This window comes from Oncorhynchus mykiss, chromosome 17, assembly GCF_013265735.2.
Source record: "Oncorhynchus mykiss isolate Arlee chromosome 17, USDA_OmykA_1.1, whole genome shotgun sequence".
Classification (NCBI taxonomy): Eukaryota; Metazoa; Chordata; class Actinopteri; order Salmoniformes; family Salmonidae; genus Oncorhynchus; species Oncorhynchus mykiss.
In genome coordinates this window covers 42,210,630-42,235,369 of record NC_048581.1, presented here as the reverse complement: position 1 = coordinate 42,235,369, position 24,740 = coordinate 42,210,630, and the positions used below count along the sequence as shown (strand labels likewise).

At 42.1% G+C, this 24,740-nt stretch overlaps 1 protein-coding gene across 3 annotated transcripts in view; it reads left to right on the top strand.

The window, feature by feature from the left end:
- LOC110493905 (TOX high mobility group box family member 2) overlaps positions 1-24,740 on the top strand; it is a 142,332-nt gene that overhangs the window by 43,988 nt on the left and 73,604 nt on the right. For 2 of the 3 annotated variants that reach the window (XM_021568497.2, XM_021568495.2), the window contains exon 2: positions 5,227-5,322. The exons of the other annotated variant lie outside the window; for it this stretch is intronic. In XM_021568497.2, the coding sequence (XP_021424172.1) occupies positions 5,227-5,322 (96 nt within the window). The remainder of the gene's footprint in view (positions 1-5,226; positions 5,323-24,740) is intronic. 3 annotated transcript variants of the gene reach the window in all.

Here is a 24,740-nt window from a genome sequence, read left to right as displayed (position 1 = left end):
AGGGCTACACAACCTAAAACACCAGCCGTGTTTTACTGTGTTATAATGTAAGTCATCCGATAGCTAACGTATAGCCCCATCGCTGTAAGAAGAAAGCCTCAACTCAATTATTATAAAAACATATTTTGACATCAATCGGAAGCAGTAACTTCCCATTATGTACGCCTAACATTTCATGACTAGAACCAAGTGAATGTATTCAAAATAGATACTGAAGTATGTCATTGTTAAAGGTCCAGTGCAGTCATACATGTGATTTTCCTGTTTTTTTTATATATATATTTCCACACTGTGAGGTTGGAATAATACTGTGAAATTGTGAAAATGAGGATAATGTCCTTTCAGTGTAAGGGAAAGAGACAGGTTAAAGAAGGATCTTTAAGCCTTGAGACAATTGAGACATGGATTTTGTATGTGTGCCATTCAGAGGTTGAATTGGCTAGACAAAATATTGAAGTGCCTTTGAACGGGGTATGGTAGTAGGTGCCTGGGTTCCTCCACACTCGACAGTTTCAAGAATGGTCCACCACCCAAAGGACATATTGCTAACTTGACACCACTGTGGGAAGCGTTGGAGTCAACATGGGCCAGCATCCATGTGGAACGCTTTCGACACCTTGTAGGGTACAAGTCAATATTAGGAAGGTGTTCTTAATGTTTGGTACACTCAGTGTAAAGTATAGTAGTCAACCAGAAAGTGCATGCTTTGAGGAAGTGGCGTGAGTTACAGTAACAACGACTTGATAATGAATGTGATATTTACAGTAATCACAAGCACACCCACGTTTCTCAGGTAGTAGACGGTGGCTTTTTTGGTTACAGGAGTAGGTGTAGTCAAGTCAGATCACTAGATCAGAACATGAGTCTATAGAGGCTTTCTATGGACTGAGGCATGTCCTAACATGGACACAGTAGGACTGTACAGTAAGACTGTGAATCCCCTGTAAGAAGATACCGTTGACAGGTACAACAGGGGGAGACAGACTCAGGGGCAGAAACAGCAGCATTGGAGTGTAGGTGTTCACGTCAGTGGCTACTCCCTCTTCACCCCCCCCCCCCCCCCATTCTCTCGAGTGTTTTGCGTTATCCTAATTAGAAATTCCCCCTTCGACCAACTGAAATTGAATTGCCGTCATTTGCATAATGATAGCTCACTGGGCCCGCGGCCAATTCGCCATGAGATGAAATATAGCAATCACTTAGAGAGTGTGTGTGTGTGTGTGTGAGAGAGAGAAAAAGAGAGAGAGAGAACGAGAGAGAGAGAGAGAGAGAGAGTTATTTTTATTATTGTATTATTGCTCGGAGGTACAGTATGTCCTCAATATGACAGGAGCTGGACAATGTAAGGACGGATCTGGATTCTTCTGGCATTTGAGATGTAGGCTTCTCTATACTTTCAACACATGCACATTTGTCTCTGTATTTTTACTATGTTTCATATGAATCTCTGGCTGCGTCCCAAATGGAACACTATTCCCTATACTGTAGTGCACTTTTTAAATGTATCTCACTATGCAATTGACAGTGCTCGTACAGTATTCTTCACTATAGACCATCACAGTTGTGTTACTAGCATTTATGTGCCACTCTCTTGGTTATTGTCCTTAACGAGCATTCTCAATCTCCTATGTGATCCTAAAAATGCACACAATTCAACACAAACCCATGAATTCCAAATCATTCATTAAGCACGTTCTCAATAAATCCCACTCTGGACAGATGATGTCGTCTGTCTGGGGGCCTTGGCTATGACTTAACAACCTGCCAGCTATCAGGTGTTCGAGACAGCCATTTTCTCCTCGGAGGACACTCACTGTCATTGGCCTCTGTTAAGTGCACAGCCCCCCCTCCCATTAAACACAATGCTATATAGCTAGTGTTTACATTATTAGGACTTAGACTAATTCATCACAGTCCTCTTAACCTCTAGTGACACCCCATCCCGTGAACGGGACCGTTGTCATCATCTGACGCTAATTAGCATAACGCAACAGACATAACTCTTCCTAGAAAACCTTCCTATTCATGAAAATCACAAGTGAAATATATTGGACCACAGCTTAGCCTTTTGTTAATCACCCTGTCATCTCAGATTTTCAAAATATGCTTTACAGCCAAAGCTAGACAAGCATTTGTGTAAGTTTATCGATAGCCTAGCATAGCATTATGCCTTGCTAGCAGCAGGCAACCTTGTCACGAAAATCAGAAAAGCAATCAAATTAAATCGTTTACCTTTGATGAACTTCGGATGTTTTCACTCACGAGACTCCCAGGTAGATAGCCAAAGTTCATTTTTTCCCCAAATATTATTTTTGTAGGCAAAATAGCTCTGTTTGTTCTTCACATTTAGCTGAGAAATCGACCGGAAATTGCGGTCACGACAACGCCGAAAAATTAGCTCCATAATATCGACAGAAACATGGCAAACGTTGTTTAGAACCATGAAAATACTGCCCCTAGAGTCTCAACAGGTTTTAAGGCCTGTTTTAAGAGGCTGGTGTTGAAGAGAGATGGAGCCGATGTCCGGTATCATGGCTGGTTAGCACTTACTGTAGCTTAGCCTGTTGGGTTTATGGATGTTGTGTGTTTGTGTGCTGCCCCAATGTGTACACATTTCTTTGTTGGCTAGCTGTTAGCATTTAGCTCTGCATTTTGGGTTTTATCGTGTTGTGTATTGCCCCATCCTGACACATTTCTTTGTTGCTATCTTTTACCTGTGCGTGTTGGTACTATGGGTGTTGCATGTTTGTGTGTTGCCTCACGATATAGCATTTCTTTGTTGGCTAGAGGTTTGCGTATAGCTGTGCATTTTGGATTTGTGGGTGTTGTGTGTTGCCCCTTGCTCACTCTTAATTCTTCGTTGGCTAGCATTTAACATTTAGCTCTTCATTTTGTGTATGTCAGTGTTGTGTGTTGGCCTATGCTCATTCGATTCTTTGTTGGCTATTTAGTCATGTCAGGAAAGGAAACGTTAAAAAAAGTTTCATTGTTAAGAGCAATTGTGTTGCTTTTTTTAATGTAAACTATAAGAATTACACATCGGGTTGCATCCCCCAAGCTGTGTCTGACAAGTTACTCTGCCTTACTTCGCTGAATCCAATCAAGTGTCACTTTTCTTTGAGACTGCATTATTTGAAATATAATATTTTCCTTTTTATAAAAATTGATTCACATTATAGTTGATTGCATTGGACTGCTATTGCATTTCACTGCTTCGTTTTCACACTGCACCCGGGTCAGTCAAAATGTTTTTGCAGGCGTTTTTACTATGAAGTCCCAAATGGCATCCTATTCCTTTTATAATACACTACATTTGAACATGGCTCATATATCTTTGGTCAAAAGTAGTGTACTAGGGAATAGGGTTCCATTTAGCATACACCCCTTTTCTCCTGTACGTTCCTTTTGTGCGTCTTTGTCACCAGCATGTGACTGACAAGAAAAGAATTGCACAGCAAGCCCTGATTGGTCCGTGGACATTCTCTCACTTCGTTGTTAAATATACATGTTCTCACTGCATAGCAATCTGGAACTCTGCCCTTGAATGTGTGTGTGTGTGTGTGTGTGTGTGTGTGTGTGTGTGTGTGTGTGTGTGTGTGTGTGTGTGTGTGTGTGTGTGTGTGTGTGTGTGTGTGTGTGTGTGTGTGTGTGTGTGTGTGTGTGTGTGTGTGTGTGTGTGTGTGTGGTGGGGGGCGGGGTGAGTGAGTGAGTGAGTGAGTGAGTGAGTGAGTGAGTGAGTGAGTGAGTGAGTGTGTGAGTGAGAGTGAGTGTAGAGTTATATTTATTATTGTGATATTTGTTCTGGACTGCTGCACTGTGTTTTCCCCCCTCGCATGTTAATCCACATCAGAGACTTTCAACTCATTAGAACAAGGTATGCATCACATTGGGTAAACCCATTAACTATTGCACTGACTACTGTACACAATACACATCTGGTCGAATTACATACCGATTTCACACTACAAATCGATTTCTCAGCCACTCACCATACCAGAAAAGAATGTGCTATCTAGAACCTAAAAGGTTTGAATAACCTTTTAATAACCTTTGAATAACCATTTTTGGTTCCAGGTAGAAAACCCTTTTGGGTTCCAGGTAGAACACTTTCCACGGAGTGTTACCTGGAACCCAAAAGGGTTCTCAATGGAACCAAAAAAGGGATCTATCAGGAAGCAAAAAGGGTTCTCCTATAGGGACAGCCAGTTGGATCATCACTGATGTATGTTTCTTATTGTTGTCAAACTATTTACTGTAGCAGTGTTTCGCCTAGGATTTCTACACCGTTTCAAACCTAGTTTCCTGCAATTGTACACATTTTGCCAGGGCTTATGCCGTGTTCTTATGCTATCTGAGTGACTCAAACATTATAACAAAATCAATGGGGGCCCCATGTCTTGACACTCTGGGAATTTTAGATTGTCCTTGACTGTCTACTTTTTATTTTTGGATTTTTAGTAAAAACATATATAGCTCCATTATGGTTTCTACATAAATTATATCTGGTTTTAGTCATTTAAGATTACACTGAAAACGTTTTACCATCACCAAAATTATTGGGGAAAAAAGAGAGAGAGAATCTGCTCATGGGATGTCCCGCTGCCCTCGGTGGTTGCAGCGTAAAGCCCATTGAGGCGAACACTCCACTGGCAGGCAGGGCCTTGTTGTGAGTCATTAGATTCCCAAGTACCCAGGCTCCAGAGCTGCAGTGCCAACCCTCCTGCAGCGTGTGTTTTCCCACACAAACATTGGGGAAGGGAGAGAGTCTCCAAACTGCGTGGGGACTGGGGATATATTAACTCTCACTACACATGAGTCTTAAATGGCACCTTATTCCCTATTAGTGCACTACTTAAAACAACTATTCAAAGTAGTTAACAATATAGGAAATACTTTGCCATTTGGAACGCAATCAAGGATGCTGTATGGGGCAATTTCAACATGGCTGCCAATGCCAAAACTTAGATAGGTATGTGAAACTTAGGTATGTGTAGACATCAATACGGAGTGGATGCTTGTGCTTGATGACAATCTACCCAGATCCTAATTCTGCTGACCTCTTGCATCTGTGTGATGCAGATGTATTGTAGGTTGCATGCCTCAAGCCATGCAATAACCGTGATCATTCAAGAGATGGGTTTATTGAGTGAAAACATGTTCAAAGTAGATTTTTTTTCTCTCTCTCTCTCTCTCTCTCTCTCTCTCTCTCTCTCTCTCGCTCTACAGAGCAGATACGGTGTATCAGGCGACCACAGCGTTCGACTCTACAGCTCCCTGCCCATGCGCCCTAACCCCGACGGGAAGAGACTGCCCTCTGCTGGGGTGAGAGAACGCTCCCCTTATCCCCCACCTTACCCCTCCACCCCCCTTACTCCCCTCCCCACACCTCACCCCTATTAGGGACACAGTTAGTACACAATTATACCCTACAGTAGTGACATCCATAAGAAGCCAGTGATGTGGCACCACGAGACTGATTGGGTGGTTTTGTGGTCTTCAACTGGTAGCATCTTGTGTTTTTGTATGTGTGACTGACAAAAACACATTCCCCACAAGATATTGTACTGTGCTAAACACTCTATACACTCTCCCTATGGAGATGTGCTTCAGGACTCATATGCACTAACTATCTCAGAATAGGAAGGCTAATCTAGGATGGGTTCAGTCTTTTACATCACAATCAATAAGAGTGGGGACTTGATCCCAGTTCAGCCACTACCTTCCCAGATCAGCTCTAGACCACTTGAACTCTGTTTGTCCCTAAGTAACCATCAGTAGCTCAACTCATACACTGAGGAAATCCACCCAAAACCACTCATTCCTTTAATTTACAGTGTTAAATAACACTAACATGTGAGAATACTATTTTTTTTGTGAACAAATGCTTCATTTTGTTGTATATAATGTTGGTAGTTACATGGAAAATCCATATGGTAATCTGTTGCAGCTCAAGTTGACTGCAAAATCCACAATGCAATGCTCTCTCTATGGGCTGGCTGGCTAGCTAGCTAGCAAACGTACCTACACACAATAATACCAAAGACAATATCAGCATGTAACGAAGCTAGTTAGCTGTAAAATCGCCTAAACAAACTGCACTATCAATTTAGGAGTCTACAGTCTCACCATTTTCAACCTGCTGATCGATGTGCCTCACAGAGTGGGGTCTAACATTCACAACGGCAGATATACTTTTGAGGAGATGGGAAACGTTGCCCGTGCTACGTCAATGGGCCGCGCGGTGAATTCTGGCCGATTCGGGGACAAGGAGTGAATGGGAGTCTATTGGGCGCTAGCTCAAAAACCCAACATTAGCATGAATTTCGTCAAAAAGAAGTACAACATCAGAAATATTTTCCAAGATATGAGATAATTAACTTGCTACCTGTATTATTGTATAGCTTAGGAATCATGACGTACTTTCGAGGAAAATAGGCATGTTTCTCGACATATACACTGACTTTGAGAAGGGATTGCGTGACGATTAGCTTAGCAACTGTGTGGCGCAGCATGAGAACGTGAACGCGATTGGTCTACAGTCTGCTGGGTGTGGGCGTTAGACATTCCTTCATTCATTGGATTCCTGTTTTCTTTCTATATATCTCTGGCATCTGCACCATGCAATGCACCCAGGTTTAAAGAGGCAGACAAATAGGAAAAATGTGCTAGATCCTCCATTAAATTACAAATGTATCGAGCTAGGAATATCGCAGAAATGTGATCAATGGCTCCTTTGAGAGAAGACATCCTCCTGAGTTGTGACATCGTCCAGTATTGAAGTCTGACATGTGTGGTAGAGGTTTTCCCAATCGAAAAGTCGTATTGCTATTAATTTCCAGTATAGTGAGAGCGACTTTATCACAGTGCTACGTAATACCGGTTGGATTCCTGCCTGCTTGAATGCCAATAGCTCAGATACACGTGAAAACATGAAATGACCCAGTGAATCAATAGAACATCGCTCAGAGAAGCAAAAAAACAATATAACATTCAAAATGAGTGAACCTTTCCTTTAACTGCAGTACAGTGGGTTAGCCAGTGCCTACATGACCATAACACCATCTTACCACAGAACCAAGGGGAATCACACCCCCATCGTTTGCATTGACTGTAGTGCAGTCAATATAGGCTATCTTTGTATACATCTATTTTTGTACACATCTATCTTTGTGGTATCTATCTTTGCGCATATCTATCTTCTATATCTTAATAGATCATTAGCAATGCAGTCCTCGCTTTATAACTGCAGTTGGCAGGTGAACTGTGATTGAGAAATATAGATAACCTTTGGTGGTAGCCTCCTCGCCTCAATATAACCCCAATGTAACAATAATTTCACACTCGATTTAACTACCGATTCAATTACATGAATCCAATAACAGTTTTGTGAATGAGTATGAGGGGTTGGGGGGTTGGGGGGTTGAGGGCAAGAACTGACAGGTCGTTGAGAGGTGATACTGAGTTCATTGCACAGAGCCTAATGGTGCATTGACAATATCTTCATTTGACATTGAATTCACCTTTGTTGACAATTCAATTGAATATTCACCAACTTTTTATGTTGATTAGATGTTGATTTGATGTTATGTCAGGTTTTTGCCCGTGGTGGGGTTGACTTTGATGAAATGACAGCAAGTCAACCTTTTTGTTTAGGAAACCTGGATAGAAGCCTAAGTCTGGAAAAAAAAGCTATTTCTCATTATTTAAAAAAGCCTGACTAGCAATTTCTTTATTTTATCCATTTATGTACCGAAGGACAAACATTTAAGAACAACAACAGAAATCAAGCTTTTCTTTCTGAATTATCTCGCTGCTCAGCTTCAAGGCTCAATGTTGAACAGTGCAATATTGTTGGTGGGATCCTTTTTTAATTACAATAAAGATTGTATTGATGTTTCCGACCACATGTCCTAAATAATTTATCAACTGGAAGACTGCTAACAAAGTGTTTCTAAGAAAGCCATCCGGTTTCAGGGCCAAGAATCATACGTTATCTAAAGTGAATATTGTAAATGGTCCTCTGTGGAGAGCCCACGTACAAATCATCCTAATGACCTACTTGTCAGGGGGGCTGGAGGTAGTAAAGATATAGATCCACTTCCATTTGACGCTCTGTCGCTAGAATGAATATGTACAGGCTAAATCTGAACATCGAAATTGTTTATAAAAGGGTGAGGGAGCGAGGGAAACAGAAATCGTTTCCTAAACATTCAACTAGCCTGGATTTCAACAGCCGATGCGCTTGTACATCTGATGATAGTGTCGTGTGTTATCTAAAACCATTCCACAAAACATCATAGTTTACTTTTATTCACATGTCGAGTTATTCAAATGAAAAAGCCACACCAAAAAAAACACAAAAAAAACGGCATGCCATGTTTTGTCTTATTTGTCTTATTTTATTTTGTCTGTTACTCCTGTCTTTGAAGTCTTGCTACCAAACTGTAACTGCATGGAGAGTGCAACCACTTAACAGTGTGAAGGAAACCAGACGTTTTTCCATTGTACTTATCAGGTGTTGTGGTGAGAACAGTACTTTCAGGGTGCAGTAAGTTTGCAGCCCCGTTCATTTCCCCTCCTTGCTCTCTATCTCTCCATCTCCCTCTCTCTACCAGGGGTTCAGTTAATTGTGGGTTCTGCGCTGCTTCCGCCCTCCCCCTCAGCCCCCTTTTCAGCCAAAATAACCTCACTCAACTCAACTCGTGCTCTTCACCTTTCTCCTTCCTGTCAAGGTGCACAGAGCCCCCACCTCCCTCCTCCACCCACCCCCACCCCCACCCCCGATTATTTCAATGTCTTTCTATCGTTCCTAAATCTGCCATTCTTGTTTGTTTTTTTTACCACCAGCAGGAGGGCATGACCTTAAGGTTGGGTTGTGTTGCTAACCTCGCGCTTGCTTACATGAGAGGTGACGCTTGAATGGTGGTGGTGTTGACCTTAACCTAACGAAGACCTATTGTTGCCCTCACTAATGACACTACTACTACTGCAGTGTCAGCTATCATTTGCCCAAGGTGTTGGTTGGGTTCACTTTGTAAGACAGTTGAACTAAGCTCATGAGCATTTACAAGTTATAGTCCTCAATAATCAATGGCTATGCATTTAGTGGCTACTTTATTAGGTACACTACAGTGAGTAAGTTTACATACACAGTAGAGGTCGACCGATTAATGGCCGATTAATTAGGGCCGATTTCAAGTTTTCATAACAACCGGAAATCTGTATTTTTGGTCTCCGATTTGCCCCCAAATGTTTTTATTTATTTTTATACCTTTATTTAACTAGGCAAGTCAGTCAAGAACGCATTCTTATGTTCAATGACGGCCTAGGAACGGTGGGTTAACTGCCTTGTTCAGGTGCAGAACGACAGATTTTCACCTTGTCAGCTCGGGGTATCCAATCTTGCAAACTTACAGTTAACAAGTCCAACGCAATAACGACCTGCCTCTCTCTCGTTGCACTCCACAAGGAGACTGCCTGTTAATGCAGTAAGCCAAGGTAAGTTGCTAGCTAGCATTAAACTTGTCTTATAAAAAACAATCAATCATAATCACTAGTTAACTACACATGGTTGATGATATTACTAGATATTATCTAGTGTGTCCTGCGTTGCATATAATCTGACTGAGCATACAAGCATACAAGTATCTAAGTATCTGACTGAGCGGTGGTAGGCAGAAGCAGGCACGTAAACATTCATTCAAACAGCACTTTCGTGCGTTTTGACAGCAGCTCTTCGTTGTGCGTCAAGCACTGTTCTATTTATGACTTATCAAGCTTATCAACTCCCGAGATGAGGCTTGTGAAACCGAAGTGAAATGGCTAGCTAGTTAGCGCCCGCTAATTGTCGTTGTGTTGCTGGTTTGAGCCCAGGGAGGAGCAAGGAGAGGGACGGAAGCTAAACTGTTACACTGGCAATACTAAAGTGCCTATAAGAACATCCAATAGTCAAAGGTTAATGAAATACAAATGGTATAGAGGGAAATAGTCCTATAATTCCTACAATAACTCCAACCTAAAACTTCTTACCTGGGAATATTGAAGACTCGTGTTAAAATGAACCACCAGCTTTCATATGTTCTCATGTTCTCAGCAAGGAACTGAAACGTTAGCTTTCTTACATAGCACATATTGCACTTTTACTTTCTTCTCCAACACTTTGTTTTTGCATTATTTAAACCAAATTGAACATGTTTCATTATTTACTTGAGGCTAAATTGATTTTATTGATGTATTATATTAAGTTAAAATAAGTGTTCATTCAGTATTGTTGTAATTGTCATTATTACAAATACATGAGTTTAAAAAATTGGCCGATTAATCAGTATTGGGTTTTTTGGGTCCTCCAATAATCGGTATCGGCATCGGCTTTGAAAAATCATAATCGGTCGACCTCTAATACACAGTAATAATTTGATATTAAACTGATTATGGAATGTAGGCAGATTATGCAACAGTCGTGTAAACACCTTACTCTGCTTATCTTAATCGGCTTAAGGTCCAAATCGAAGTAAACATACGCAGATTAAACACCTGGTTTTCTGAGCGATCTTTCGAATTATTAGGACATGGAAACACCTTAATCGGCATTTCAGCTGTGTATTTGATCTGCGCATGTGCTAGCTCCAGCCGAGGGAAGGGAGTAAAAATACTTAAGTAAAAATCCTTTAAAGTATTACTTTATTCGTTTTTGGGGGTATATGTACATTACTATTTATATTTTTATATTTATATTTTTTTCCATTACTCCATACCTTTTCCCTGACACCCAAAAGTGCTCGTTATATGTTGAATGCTTAGCAGTACAGGAAAATGGTCCAATTCATGCACGTATCAAGAGAACATCCCAGGTCATCCCTACTGCTTCAGATCTGGTGGACTCAATAAACACAAATACTTGGCTAGTCGTACATTTTAAAAACAAGAAAATTGTGCCGTCTGGTTTGCTTAATATAAGCAATTTGAAGTGATTTATATTACTTTTTTCCATCACTGCAAACTTTGCATGTCCAAACTCAAAATCAAATATTCTTCTCAAAAATAACATGGAAGCTGTGGTAGGACGTTTATTTTGATTGCCGATTTCTGCATTTACTAGCAGTCCTGTGAGTGAAAACAGCACGTTGATGAGAGGTCGAAGGAGAATAGCAAGAATCGTGCAAGCTACAGTACCTTGCAAAAAGTATTCACCCCGTTGGCATTTTTTCCCATTTTGTTGCATAACAACCTTTCATTTAAATTGATTTTATTTGGATTTCGTGTTGTGGACATACACAAAATAGTCCAAATTGGTGAAGTGAAATTTTAAAAAAAGTAAATAAATGGAAAAGTGGTGTATGCATATGTATTCACCCCCTTTGCTATGAAGCCCCTAAATTAGATCTGGTGCAACCCATTACCTTCAGAAGTCACATATTTAGTTAAATAAAGTCCACCTGTGTGCAATCTAAGTGTCACATGATCTGTCACATGATCCCAGTATATACACACTTATTCTGAAAGTTCCCAGAGTCTGCAACACCACTAAGCAAGGCGTACCACCAAGCAAGCAGCACCATGAAGTCTAAGGAGTTCTCCAAACAGGTCAGGGACAAAGTTGTGAAGAAGTACAGATCAGGGTCGGGTTATAATTTTTTTTACAAAACTTTGAACTTCCACGGAGCACCATTAAATCCATTATAAAAAATTTAAATAATATGGCACCACAACAAACGTGCCAAGAGAGGGCCGCCTACCAAAGCTCACGAACCAGAGAGGCAACAAAGAGACCAAAGATAACCCTGAAGGAGCTGCAAAGCTCCACAGCGGAGATTGGAGTATCTGTCCATAGGACCACATTAAGCCGTTTCCTCCACAGAGCTGGGCTATACGGAAGAGTGCTCAGAAAAAAATAAGCAAACATCTTTGGTGTTCGCCAAAAGGTATGTGGGAGACTCCCCAAATATATCGAAGAAGGTACTCTGGTCAGATGAGAATGAAATTGAGCTTATTGGCCATCAAGGAAAACGCTATGTCTGGCGCAAACCCAACACCTCTCATCACCCCGAGAACAACATCCCCACAGTGAAGCATGGTGGTGGCAGCATCAAGCTGTGGGGATGTTTTTCATCGGCAGGGACTGGGAAACTGGTCAGAATAGAAGGACTGATGGATGGCGCCAAATACAGGGAAATACTTGAGGGAAACCTGTTTCAGGTCTTCCAGAGATTTGAGACTGGGACAGAGGTTCACCTTCCAGCAGAAAAATGACTCTGAGCATACTGCTAAAGCAACACTCAAGTGGTTTAAGGGGAAACATTTAAATGTCTTGGAATGGCCTGGTCAAAGCCCAGACGTCAATCCAATTGAGAATCTGTGGTATGACGTGAAGATTGCTGTACACCAGCGGAACCCATCCAACTTAAAGGAGCTGGAGCAATTTTGCCTTGAAGAATGGGCAAAGATATATAGCTTATAGAGACATACCCAAAGAGACTAGCAGCTGTGATTTCGGCAAAAGGTGGCTCTACAAAGGATTGACTTGGGGAGGTGGGAGAATAGTTAAGCACACTCAAGTTTTCTGTTTTTTCTTGTATTTTTTCTTGTTTGTTTCACAATAAAAAATATTTTGTATCTTCAAAGTGGTAGGCATGTTGTGTAAATCAAATGATTCACCCCCCCCCCCAAAAAAAAAAAAAATCAGGCAACAAAATAGCAAAAACAGTGGTTTGCAGAGTGACATCTCGGGAACGCACAACTAGACGGTCCTTGTCACGGATGGGATATTGGAATGGACGACCACACCGGGTTCCACTCCTATCAGCTAAAAACAAGAACAAGCAGCTCCAGTGGGCATGCAAAATACATTGCCTGGCAAATCTCAGTTCCAGCGAATCTCAGTTCCTGTTGCATCATCCTGATGGCAGAGTCAGGATTTTGGCGTAGTCTAATGTTAATCGTACAAAAAAATAAACGTCCCTTTTTCAGGACACTGTCTTTCAAAGATAATTAATTAAAATCCAAATAACTTTCCCATGCTTGTTCAATGAACCGTAAACAAATAATGAACATGCACCTGTGGAACGGTCATTAAGACACTAACAGCTTACAGACGGTAGGCAATTAAGGTCACTGTTATGAAAACTTAGAACACTAAAGAGGCCTTTCTACTGACTCTGAAAAACACCAAAATAAAGATGCCCAGGGTCCCTGCTCATCAGCGTGAACGTGCCTTAGGCATGCTGCAAGGAGGCATGAGGACTGCAGATGTGGCCAGGGCAATAAATTGCAATGTCCGTACTGGGAGACGCCTAAGACAGTGCTACAGGGAGACATGACGGACAGCTGATCCGAACATCACACCTGTGGGACAGATACAGGATGGCAACAACAACTGCCCCTGGTACACCAGGAACGCACAATCCCCCCATCAGTGCTCAGACTGTCCGCAATAGGCTGAGAGATGCTGGAGTGAGGTCTTGTAGGCCTGTTGTAAGGCAGGTACTCACCAGACATCACCTGCAACAACGTCGCCTATGGGCACGAACCCACCGTCGCTGGACCAGACAGGTCTGGCACAAAGTGCTCTTCAGCAACGAGTCTTGGTTTTGTCTCAGCAGGGGTGATGGTCGGATTTGTGTTTATCGCCGAAGGAATGAGCATTACACTGAGGCCTGCACTCTGGAGTGGGATTGATTTGGAGGTGGAGGGTCCGTCGTGATCTAGTGTGTCACAGCATCATCGGACTGAGCTTGTTGTCATTGCAGGCAATCTCAACTCTGTGCGTTACAGGGAAGACATCCTCCTCCCTCATGTGGTACCCTTCCTGCAGGCTCATCCTGAAATGAAGCTCCAGCATGACAATGCCACCAGCCATACTGCTCGTTCTGTGCGTGATTTCCTGTAAGACAAGAATGTCAGTGTTCTGTCATAGCCAGTGAAGAGCCCAGATCTCAATCCCATTGAGCACGTCTGGGACCTGTTGAATCGGAGGGTGAGGGCTAGGGCCATTCCCCCCAGAAATGTCTGGGAACTTGCAGGTTCCTTGGTGGGAAAGTGGGGTAACATCTCACAGCAAGAACTGGCAAATATGGTGCAGTCCATGAGGAGGAGATGCACTGCAGTACTTAATGCAGCTGGTGGTCACACCAGATACTGACTGTTACTTTTGATTTTGACCCCCCCTTTGTTCAGGGACACATTATTCAATTTCTGTTAGTCACATGTCTGTGGAACTTGTTCAGTTTATGTCTCAGTTGTTAAATCTTGTTATGTTCATACAATGTTAAGTTTGCTGAAAATAAACGCAGTTGACAGTGCTCTAGATAAAGCGCGTTCAAGTGCAGGCATGCAATTACTCTCACTGCCACCTGCAGCTACATTGTGCCAAAAGTCCAAGGTTACAAATTGTACCTTTAATGGGGTTGAACAACATGTATCCACAGTATGTCTCAAAGAATGTCAAATGAATGAGGCGTCACAGGGATTGTGGAATAAGTCACAGTTATGGATGAGTGAGAAAAGAAACAGCAACACAGAATTCTTAATGGGAAAGTTAAGTATTTTAAAACTTAGATGGTCCTTTACCCTGAAAGTAGCTACTGCTGGCTTAAATTAGTTGAAGATTATAGTGTCAGTTTAAAGAAAACCAAACCATGGATTACTGTTTCTCATGGCTCATAGACTACTTTCAGTGTGAGGAACCATTTAACATCAAGTTGTTAAATATACTGAACTTCCTCTTTCACGCTCGTAGAACAGCACACAGTGCTGACCACAACAGTGCTAGTCAGTCTGAGTGGCCAACAATCCTTATCTAGTGGTAGCAGAGACAACACTGTTGGTAGCAGAGACAACACTCCACAGCATGTGGTTGTGTCCCAAATGGCACCCTATTCTCTATTTCGTGCACTACTTTTGAGCAGGGCCTATAGAGAGCTGGTCTAAAGTAGTACACTAAAGAAGGAATTTGATGCCATTTGGGACAATGGAAATGCCTCTGCCTCGATACAGTAAAACACAGTAGCTCAGTGTGCAACATACATGGCCATTGTTTCCCTGCTCTGGGTAGTGTTAAAATCACCACTGTCTGGTAGGAGTCTTACTACTGTTTTGGTGTTGTTGTTTTAGCTTCTCTAACTCTGACAGGTTCAAGGGCTCATTGTCTTCACCTGGGATGACAGGTTATTTTCAGGATAAAAAAAAAAATGTTTCTCTCCTCTCGTTCTTTCTTTTCCTGGTTGATTTGGAGAACTTCCATAGTCAATTATGTAGAGAGTGAGAGATGGAGTGTGCTCCAACTGCCATATTTTGGTGTGCCATATTAATATTGCATGAGCACTATTCTGTACAGAATATCTAAGAGACCGCCTATTAGAGCCAGCAGAGGAAGAATACGATATGGTGTGTGTGTGTGTGTGTGTGTGTGTGTGTGTGTGTGTGTGTGTGTGTGTGTGTGTGTGTGTGTGTGTGTGTGTGTGTGTGTGTGTGTGTGTATGTCTGTGAGAGAGACTGAGAGTGTGTGTGTGCATGTGTGTTTGTTTCTGTGCACACTGGTGATCCTAGGAGGTTGTCGTTATAATTAATATTATCCAGATTTATTTTGGTGTCATAAATAAGAATGAATCCTTTTTGTTTGTTTTTGTTTAATATCGCTGTGTTTGTTTATCTCAATGTAGTTCAGATGGCACATCCATCTTTGTTTCCAACGCAGCATGAGTGCAACTCTATGGTAATTGGCGTAGAATGGAAAATGTCACTAAACAAACAAACAAACAAAATCATATGCAAACAGATACTATCCGTAAATAAGTGAACAGAGTGATGTTTTTTTTCTTCCCTCTCTCCATGCGAATCGGCAGAACCAAACAATCTTGTTTAGGATCATGAAAATAATTACGCTCTACCATAATAATAGTGATATGTAAAGGATTTGTCACGGCGTCACTATATTTGCTGTTTGGATTAAGATCAATGGTATACAGTTGCTGTCAACACTACAGTCCTCCTTGGTTAAGACAATTCCTACAGGTTTTCTTGGGGTTAAAGACATGTCCTCCGACTTTTCTTGGGGTTTGGCATGGATGTGGGGGTCGTAGTGGCTGTTTGGGTGGTAATACTGAACTGGCTTCAGTAGTTCAGCAATAGCATAGCGTCACAGACCTGGGTTCAAATACGATTTAAAATAATTGTACATACTTTATCTGTACTTGATTACAATTGCGTGGCTTAATGGACCAATTCAATAATCCCAAAACTGCAAACCCCACCCATCCGCCACTCCAGGCAGGCTAGAGCAAAGGCTTACAGTATTTGAAATACTTGTAACACAATTCGAGCCCAGGTCTGCATCACACAGAAAGCACCACAGTGCTTTAAAGAGATCCCAACACCACAGTAAGACACATTAAACTGACTATCGGAAGCTAGCGGAAGCTAGCAGAAGAGCCATACCAGTGTTCCCAGTCAATCCCCCCTAGTAGAGCCAGCCAAACATTGAAATCCCAGCACAGTAGGCTACAGAGAGGCTGGTGTTTTGGGCCATGTGCCTGACAAGCGCTTCAATGACTTTACAGCACCAGCTGGAATTTTTTAAAGAAGTCTTTAAGCGCGATTCTCCTCAGTAATATCATTGCTCACGCCTCAAAGACTCTGGATTAAGGCCCACTTTCCGCCGCTGAAATGTAACAAACGTGTGAAAAAAACATCACAGCCAAAACCATGCAGCCAGGAGAGAGGAAGAGAGATGGGGAGGGAAAGACAGATGGAGAAAGAGAGAGATATAGAGAGAAGGAGTACATGGGGAGATGGATAGAAAGAGAGAGGGGAAAGGGACAGGAGAGAAAGGAAATTGGGTAAGAGAGAAAGTGGGAGAACAGGAGCGAGAAAGACTGAGACGGGGATCGGGAGAGATGGAGAGCGAGATGGATAGATAGAGAGAAAGATAGAGAGAGAGAGAGAGAGAGAGAGAGAGAGAGAGAAGAGCAAGGATAGAGAAAGAGAGAGCTGAGAGGTGCCCAACACCTCCCCCTCTGCCAGATGTATTAATGTAGTCGGCTTTCTCTGAAATTCAAATGGCAAGAAAAGGAGAGAGAGAAAATGAAAAGCAGCAACCCGTAGCAAAGAGATTGTGTGTGTGTGTGTGGGGGGGGGGGGGGGGGGGGGGGGGGGGGGGGGGGGGGGTGCATACTGCTCCGAAAAGACCTGCCATCTATCTATTAGTGCTCTGTAAATATTACATGAGCTCCACATTCGCTCACTTGTTTGGCATTACTTCCACTGGATGGGTATATTATTTTAGAAACTGTGCCTTGTTTATAATGATACGTGACCTAGTTCTAGGCAGCTAGCTCTCGCTCTCTCTCTCGCTCTCTCTCTCTCTCTCTCCCTCTCTCTCTCTCTCTCTCTCTCTCTCTCTCTCTCTCTCTCTCTCTCTCTCTCTCTCTCTCTCGCTCGCTCTCTCTCTCTCTCTCTCTCTCTCTCTCTCGGTGAGATCTCAAATGGATGTCCCTGCTGAACAATTACAAAGCAAAAGAAACCCAAATGGAGATGTTTGTAGAAAACAACATGTGTGTAATTAAGGCTTAATGAGTCCTTGTCAGGGTGGAATGTGCAATTAGATTGGTAATAGAACATTCGGCCTGATTGCCAGGCAGCGATGGCTGCTGGATGAGAAATAATCAGCCGCGCTGCAGCATTGAATGCAAAATGATGAGGCCTATTGATAAGAGAGGGAAGAGAGTGCAGTACTGTAGGAAACATTTCCATGTAAATGTAGGAGTGTTAGGTAAGACAAGAGTGCTATATATGTATTGAGAAAGGCTGTTTTGTACAGCATGAGGCTTTGAAATTACAATACGGTGTTGGTGCTTTGGTAAACTGGTGAACATGTAGAGAGTGTGGGACAGTTCTGTTGTAGACCTTTCATTTGAAGTGCATTTTGATGGTACACAGTGCACTAATGATGGATTTATTTTGTAGGTGATTTGGGTATTTTTTACGTATCTAATTAGCATTTTGAGCATTTCCATGCATCATACTGTTTCATATAATTATTCTTCAAGACTGAATGTTAGATTTGTGTAACGGTTTTCCTCCTCTTCTGAGAGGAGGAGTAGGAAGGATCGGACCAATATGCAGCGTGGTAAGTGTTCGTCATTTTATTCAACTGAACTGAACACTACAATACAAAGTAAACAAAAAGAACAACCGAAACAGTTCCGTCTGGTAACTAATACAAAAACGTAAAACAACTACCCACAACCCATAGTGGGAAAACAGGCTGCCTAAGTATGGTTCTCAATCAGAGACAACGATTGACAGCTACCTCTGATTGGGAACCATACCAGGCCAAAACCAGAAATACAAAACATAGAACAAAAACATAGAATGCCCACCCCAACTCACGCCCTGACCAAACTAAAATAGAGACATAAAAAGGAACTAAGGTCAGGACGTGACAATTTGGGTGTTTGTGTAGATTAATAAAGTTGGGTGTTTGTGTAGATTAGAACCATGTATTTTCTGTAGGTGATATATCACCTTAGAATCAAATTAAATGATCAACCAACATCAAACAGATCGCTCATGAAGATAATTATGTGAATGCCAGATGTTGATCTTGTTGCAGTCCTTGACTTCCCCTTCAAGTGATTGATGCCCCTTTTTTTTGGTCAAAGTCATTCAAGCAAAAAAACAGGTATCTAAGTAACTTTTTCCCTTTTCCCTCCTTTCTCTCGCAATGACCCCTTAACGTTTTTCCACTTGAGTTTTCTGAGATTGCGCTTTGCCTTGTAGGCGGAGCAGAACAGTGCACAAAATATGGTTTGGCTATTTCTTGACTATTCCCTTGAAGAGAGAGAGCCTTTGTTGCCTTCCTTTGGGACTGCCCTTGAAATTCTCCTATTGTGCCTTGCATGATATAATGCAAGCTGGTTTAACAGATTTAACGGAATCCAAATGGCACCCTATTGCCTATTTAGTGCACTACTTTTGACCATGGCCTATATAGGGTATAGGGTGCCATATAGGACGCGGGGACTTGGTTTTGTGGCCTTTATATCAAGACACCAGTCCACCACAGTTCAGCCATGAGCACCCCTTCTGTGTAAATGAATGAAACACTCGATATACCTCAAAAAAGCAGGTTGCTATGCGCCTGATTGAAGTACGAGTGAAGGTTTTGTTTCGGACGCACGTTCAGTGTCAACGTTTTGAGGCACATTTCGACTGTCTGATCAATCTATTTGCACACAAATGACATGTTTATGGTAATTCTGTTTCAATTCTGTTTCCATTCCACCTGGTTTATGAGTCCGTGTTTCGAAGCGTAGGTTGGATTCAAGGCTGATGATGTGTTATTTGCTTTGTTTTCACTGTGTCCAATTGAGCACAATGGCGTGATTGTGCTCGGCCATCTGTAACTCGACACCTACACAGGGTCAGAGGTGAGATATACGTGCATTTTGCTCGGAAGCGATGCATTTCAACCCCATGGTCAAGTGTAATCCAGTAAACCACCAAACCTACTCAATAGCACCCATTCACATGGACCACAGAAACTGCATTCCACAATAACTCATCATCCAGGTTTTCGAAAACGTTCTAATTTTCAACATAAAGGGGCCTATTTTCTTATTCTTTCTTGTGTAAAAAAAAGAAGAAAGAAATCGCTCTCATTATGAGCCGAGCCAGTCGAGGTGTAATTTGAGGAACAACCGGCCTCTCGAAAACCCTCCATGTGACTGACAAGACAGTAAAAAGGAGCATTAAACCTAGATTAATATTATATCACAACACTTATAGTAGCAATTAAGCTCATCATAAGAGAGAGAATGAGCGTCACCCGGGATCCATCGGACCGGATGGTTAAACACAATCCCCTGCCTAATGCAGCTATTTCTCCTATTTCTCTCCCGTTTCTCGGTGCTTTACATGCTCACGCACGATTTGTGTTGATGTCTCTCTTTCTCTCGCTCCCATTTGGCCACGTTTGAATGTTTATCATCGGAGGGTTTTCTGCTGTTCCGATTCATTTCTTACCCCTTCAGTCGATAAAAAAAACAATTATGTTCCTCCTCAGTGGAGTTGCGCGGCTCCACGTCTTAGTTTGGCGTAATGAAGACCATACTTCATCTGTATGGCGTTATCGCCAGGATGAATGGGATCGTAGGGTGGAACACACCTGGGTTCAAAGACTATTTAAAATCTTTCAAATACTTTCAGTGATTTCTTTAGCGTTGCCTGGAATGCCAACTGGGCAGGGCTGCACAGTTATGAGTGTTCTATTGGTTTCATTGCACCAGGCAAGCTAATCAAGCCCAGCTAAATGATTTCAGATACTATTTGAACCCAGGTCTGGGATGGAAGGGGTGTGGCAGTTCAGGTCTTTTATGGCAAAACAAATATGACAGTTGTATTTGTTATCTTTATTGGACGTTGTCTTTGCATGTGGTGTTGAATAGGACACACGGTTCACACAGATGCGTGAATACACATATACAGTACACACACACACACACACACACACACACACACACACACACACACACACACACACACACACACACACACACACACACACACACACACACACACACACACACACACCACACACACACACACCACACACACACACATATATATATATATAAGAGCAAACAGCATATACAGGATGGCAAACATAGAACACACACACAGCAAAGCAGAGAAAACATACTGCAGAGGGAAAACACACAGTCAACTGATCCATATCTGCTTCATTGAAAACAGACCATCCCCTCAGACCTTCAGTGCTATCTGCCAGCCTCTGAATGCTCTAATGACCAGCGTCCTGACACAGGTATTTTGACTGGTGCCTGTTCCAATTTGCACTTTGATTGACAGGCGATTAGTCACGTGCCCTGTGGAAAACCATGGAGTCACATTTGAGCCTCACGAAAGAGAGTCTGTCTAAAATGAAAACATACGTGGCTGCCGCAGCTACATGTATGCCCTGTATGAATGTGTAGTATTGTCTACATCACATGGTTGGCAGCCATCTTGTTGAGCCTTTTTGTACTGGCTGCCGTGCTGTCCATGTATGCCATTTTGATGTACTACTATAGATTGGAATGCTCATTTGTGGCTGGGAGCTGTGTGATAGGTTGCGTTCAACTGTTGTTCCATAACCTCAGTGCTAGTGTGCACTTCAAAACTGACAGTGGCTTGGGTTTACACAAACAGCTGCCTATTTATAGCTACTCTCTCTATGTGCTTTTTAGCTCGGCAAACTGGAGTGCTTGGTGTCAAATGTGTATCAGTTGTTTGAACAAGCTCTCCTCACCATCACTGCTCTGGGTTTTAACCAAGCTTTCTGTTGTTTCTCACTCACTCAATCTCTGTCTCCCCCCCCTAGAAACTATAGCTTTAAAATAAAATACAATAACCTCCATCATACTGCGTCACTTTATATTATTCCATTACATTAATTACACGTGGGTAACACTTTACTTAAAGTATAGTTAACCAAATTACAAGATGAAATATTGGTTTCCAGTCTATGGACAAGGTATGACAGCAAGCCATGCTTTGGTTTAATTTCCTTAGCACTGTTTCCACATTCTAACATTTTAGCATTTGTGGCACAAATCACATTCAGGTCATAGGACTGATACAGTTGCAGTCGGAAGTTTACATACACTTAGGTTGGAGTCATTTAAACTAGTTTTTTAACCACTCCTCAAAATTCTTGTTAACAAACTATAGTTTTGACATCTACTTTGTGCATAACACAAGTAATTCTTCCAACAACTGTTTACAGACAGATTATTTCACTTATAATTCACTGTATCACAATTTTGGTGGTTTACATAAAGTAAGTTGACTGTGCCTTTAAACAGCTTGGAAAATGGAGAAGAATTTACATCATTTGAGTCAATTGGAGGTGTACCTGTGGATGCATTTCAAGGCCTACCTTCAAACTCAGTGCCTCTTTGCTTGACATCATGGGAAAATCAAAAGAAATCAGCCAAAAATTATAGACCTCCACAAGTCTGTTTCATCCTTGGGAGCAATTTCCAAATGCCTGAAGGTACCACGTTCATCTGTACAAACAGTAGTATGCAAGTATAAACACCATGGGACCACGCAGCCGTCAAACTGCTCAGGAAGGAGACGCGGTCTGTCGCCTTGAGATGAACGTACTTTGGTGCAGAAAGTGCAAATCAATCCCAGAACAACAGCAGACCTTGTGAAGATGCTGGAGGAAACGAGTACAAAGTATCGATATCAACAGTAAAACAAGTCCTATATCAACATAACCTGAAAGGCCGCTCATCAAGGAAGAAGCCACTGCTCCAAAATCGCCATAAAAAAGCCAGACTACGGTTTGCAAATGCACATGGGGACAAGGATCGCACTTTTTGGAGAAATGTCCTCTGGTCTGACGAAACACAAATAGAACTGTTTGGCCATAATGACGACTGTTGTGTTTGGAGGAAAAAGGGGGAGGCTTGCAAGCCGAAGAACACCATCCCAACCGTGAAGAACGGGGGTGGCATCATCATGTTGTGGGGGTGTTTTGCTGCAGGAGGGACTGGTGCACTTCACAAAATAGATGGCATCATGAGGCAGGAAAATAATGTGGATATATTGAAGCAACATCTCAAGACATCAGTCAGGAAGTTAAAGCTTGGTCGCAAATGGGTCTTCCAAATGGACAATGACCCCAAGCATACTTCTAAAGTTGTGGAAAAATGCCTTAAGGACAACAAAGTCAAGGTATTTGAGTGGCCATCACAAAGCCCTGACCTCAAGCCTATAGAAAATGTGTATGCAGAACTGAAAAGCGTGTGCGAGCAAGGAGACCTACAAACCTGACTCAGTTACACCAGCTCTGTCAGGAGGAATGGGCCAAAATTTACCCAACTTATTGTGGGAAGCTTGTGGAAAGCTACCCAAAACATTTAACCCAAGTTAAACAATTGAAAGGTAATGCTACCAAATACTAATTGAGTGTATGTAAACTTCTGACCCACTGGGGATGTGATGAAAGAAATAAAAGCTGAAATAAATAATTCTCTCTACTATTAATCTGACATTTCACATACTTAAAATAAAGTGGTGATCCTAACTGACATTAGACAAGGAATTTTTACTTGGATTAAATGTCAGGAATTGTGAAAAACTGAGTTTAAATGTATTTGGCTTAGGTGTATGTAAACTTCCTGTGTATATAGATAAAAAGTTACTAAAAACATCCAGGTATAATTCGTTGTGATGCGGCTATAATGCATTGTTAGACTTGTGATGACATAATTGTTACACATTTTGTTACGTTACATTTTGTTACGTTAAAAAATCTATTTATTTTTAATTTTTATAACAAATAAAAATCACATCACATTTTCCAGTGATTACAGCCTCGAGTCTTCTTGTGTATGACGCTACAAGCATGACACACCTATATTTGGAGAGTTTCTCCCATTCTTCTCTGCAGATCCTCTCAGGTTCTGTCAGGTTGGATGGGGAGTGTCGCTGCACAGCTATTTTCAGGTCTCGCCAGAGTCCATGCTCTGGCTGGGCCACTCAAGGACACTCAGAGACTTGTCCCGATGCCACTCCTGCGTTGTTTTGGCTGTGTGCTTAGGGTCGTTGTCCTGTTGGAAGGTGAACCTTCACCCCATTCTGAGGTCCTGAGCGCTCTGGAGAAGGTTTTCATCAAGGGTCTCTCTGTACTTTGCTCCATTCATCTTTCCCTCGATTCTGACTGGTTTCATCAGATCAGAGAATTTTGTTTCTCATGGTCTGAGAGTCTTTAGGTGCCTTTTGCAAACTCCAAGCGAGCTGTCATGTGCCTTTTACTGAGGTGTGGCTTCCGTCTGCCACTCTACCATAAAGGCTTGATTGGTGGAGTGCTGAGAGATGGTTGTCCTTCTGGAAGGTTCTCCCATCTCCCAGGTTCTCTCATCTCCACAGAGGAGCTCTGTCAGAGTGCCCATTGGGTTCTTGGTCACCTCCCTGACCAAGGCCCTTCTGCCCTGATTGCTCAGTTTGGCCGGCTAGCCAGCTCTAGGGAGAGTGTTGGTGGTTCCAAACTTCTTACATTTAAGAATGATGGAGGCCGCTGTGTTCTTGGGGACCTTCAATGCTGCAGACATACCTTTCCCCAGATCTGTGCCTCGAGACAATACTGTCTCTGAGCTCTACTGACAATTCCTTCGGCCTCATGGCTTAGTTTTTTGCTCTGAAATGCACTGTCAACATTAGGACCTTATATAGACAGGTGTGTGCCTTTCCAAATCATGTCCAATAAATTGAATTTACCACAGGTGGGCTCCAATCAAGTTGTAGAAACATCTCAATGATGGTCAATGGAAACAGGATGCACCTGAGCTCAATTTCGAGTCTCATAGCAAAGGGTCTGGATTCTAATGTAAATAAGGTATTTCAGGTTATTTTTTTGTAAATTAGCAAACATAAAAAAAGAAGTGCTTTGTCATTACGGGGTATTGTGTGTAGATTGATGAGGGGGGAAAAGGATTTCATCCATTTTAGAATAAGGCTGTAACGTAACAAAATGTGGAAAAGGGGATGGGGTCTGAATACTTTCCGAATGCACTGTATATAAATATCACAAACAATCTCCAGTTGCTCTGAGAGGACCCATGTCATGTGTGAAAACACCAATAACTACTCATTGCTACCCTTGCTCTCCATTCATTTCCTGATTGAGAACTCAGAAGCACTCATGGCCTTTTCTCCCTTCTTACCGATGTAATTGA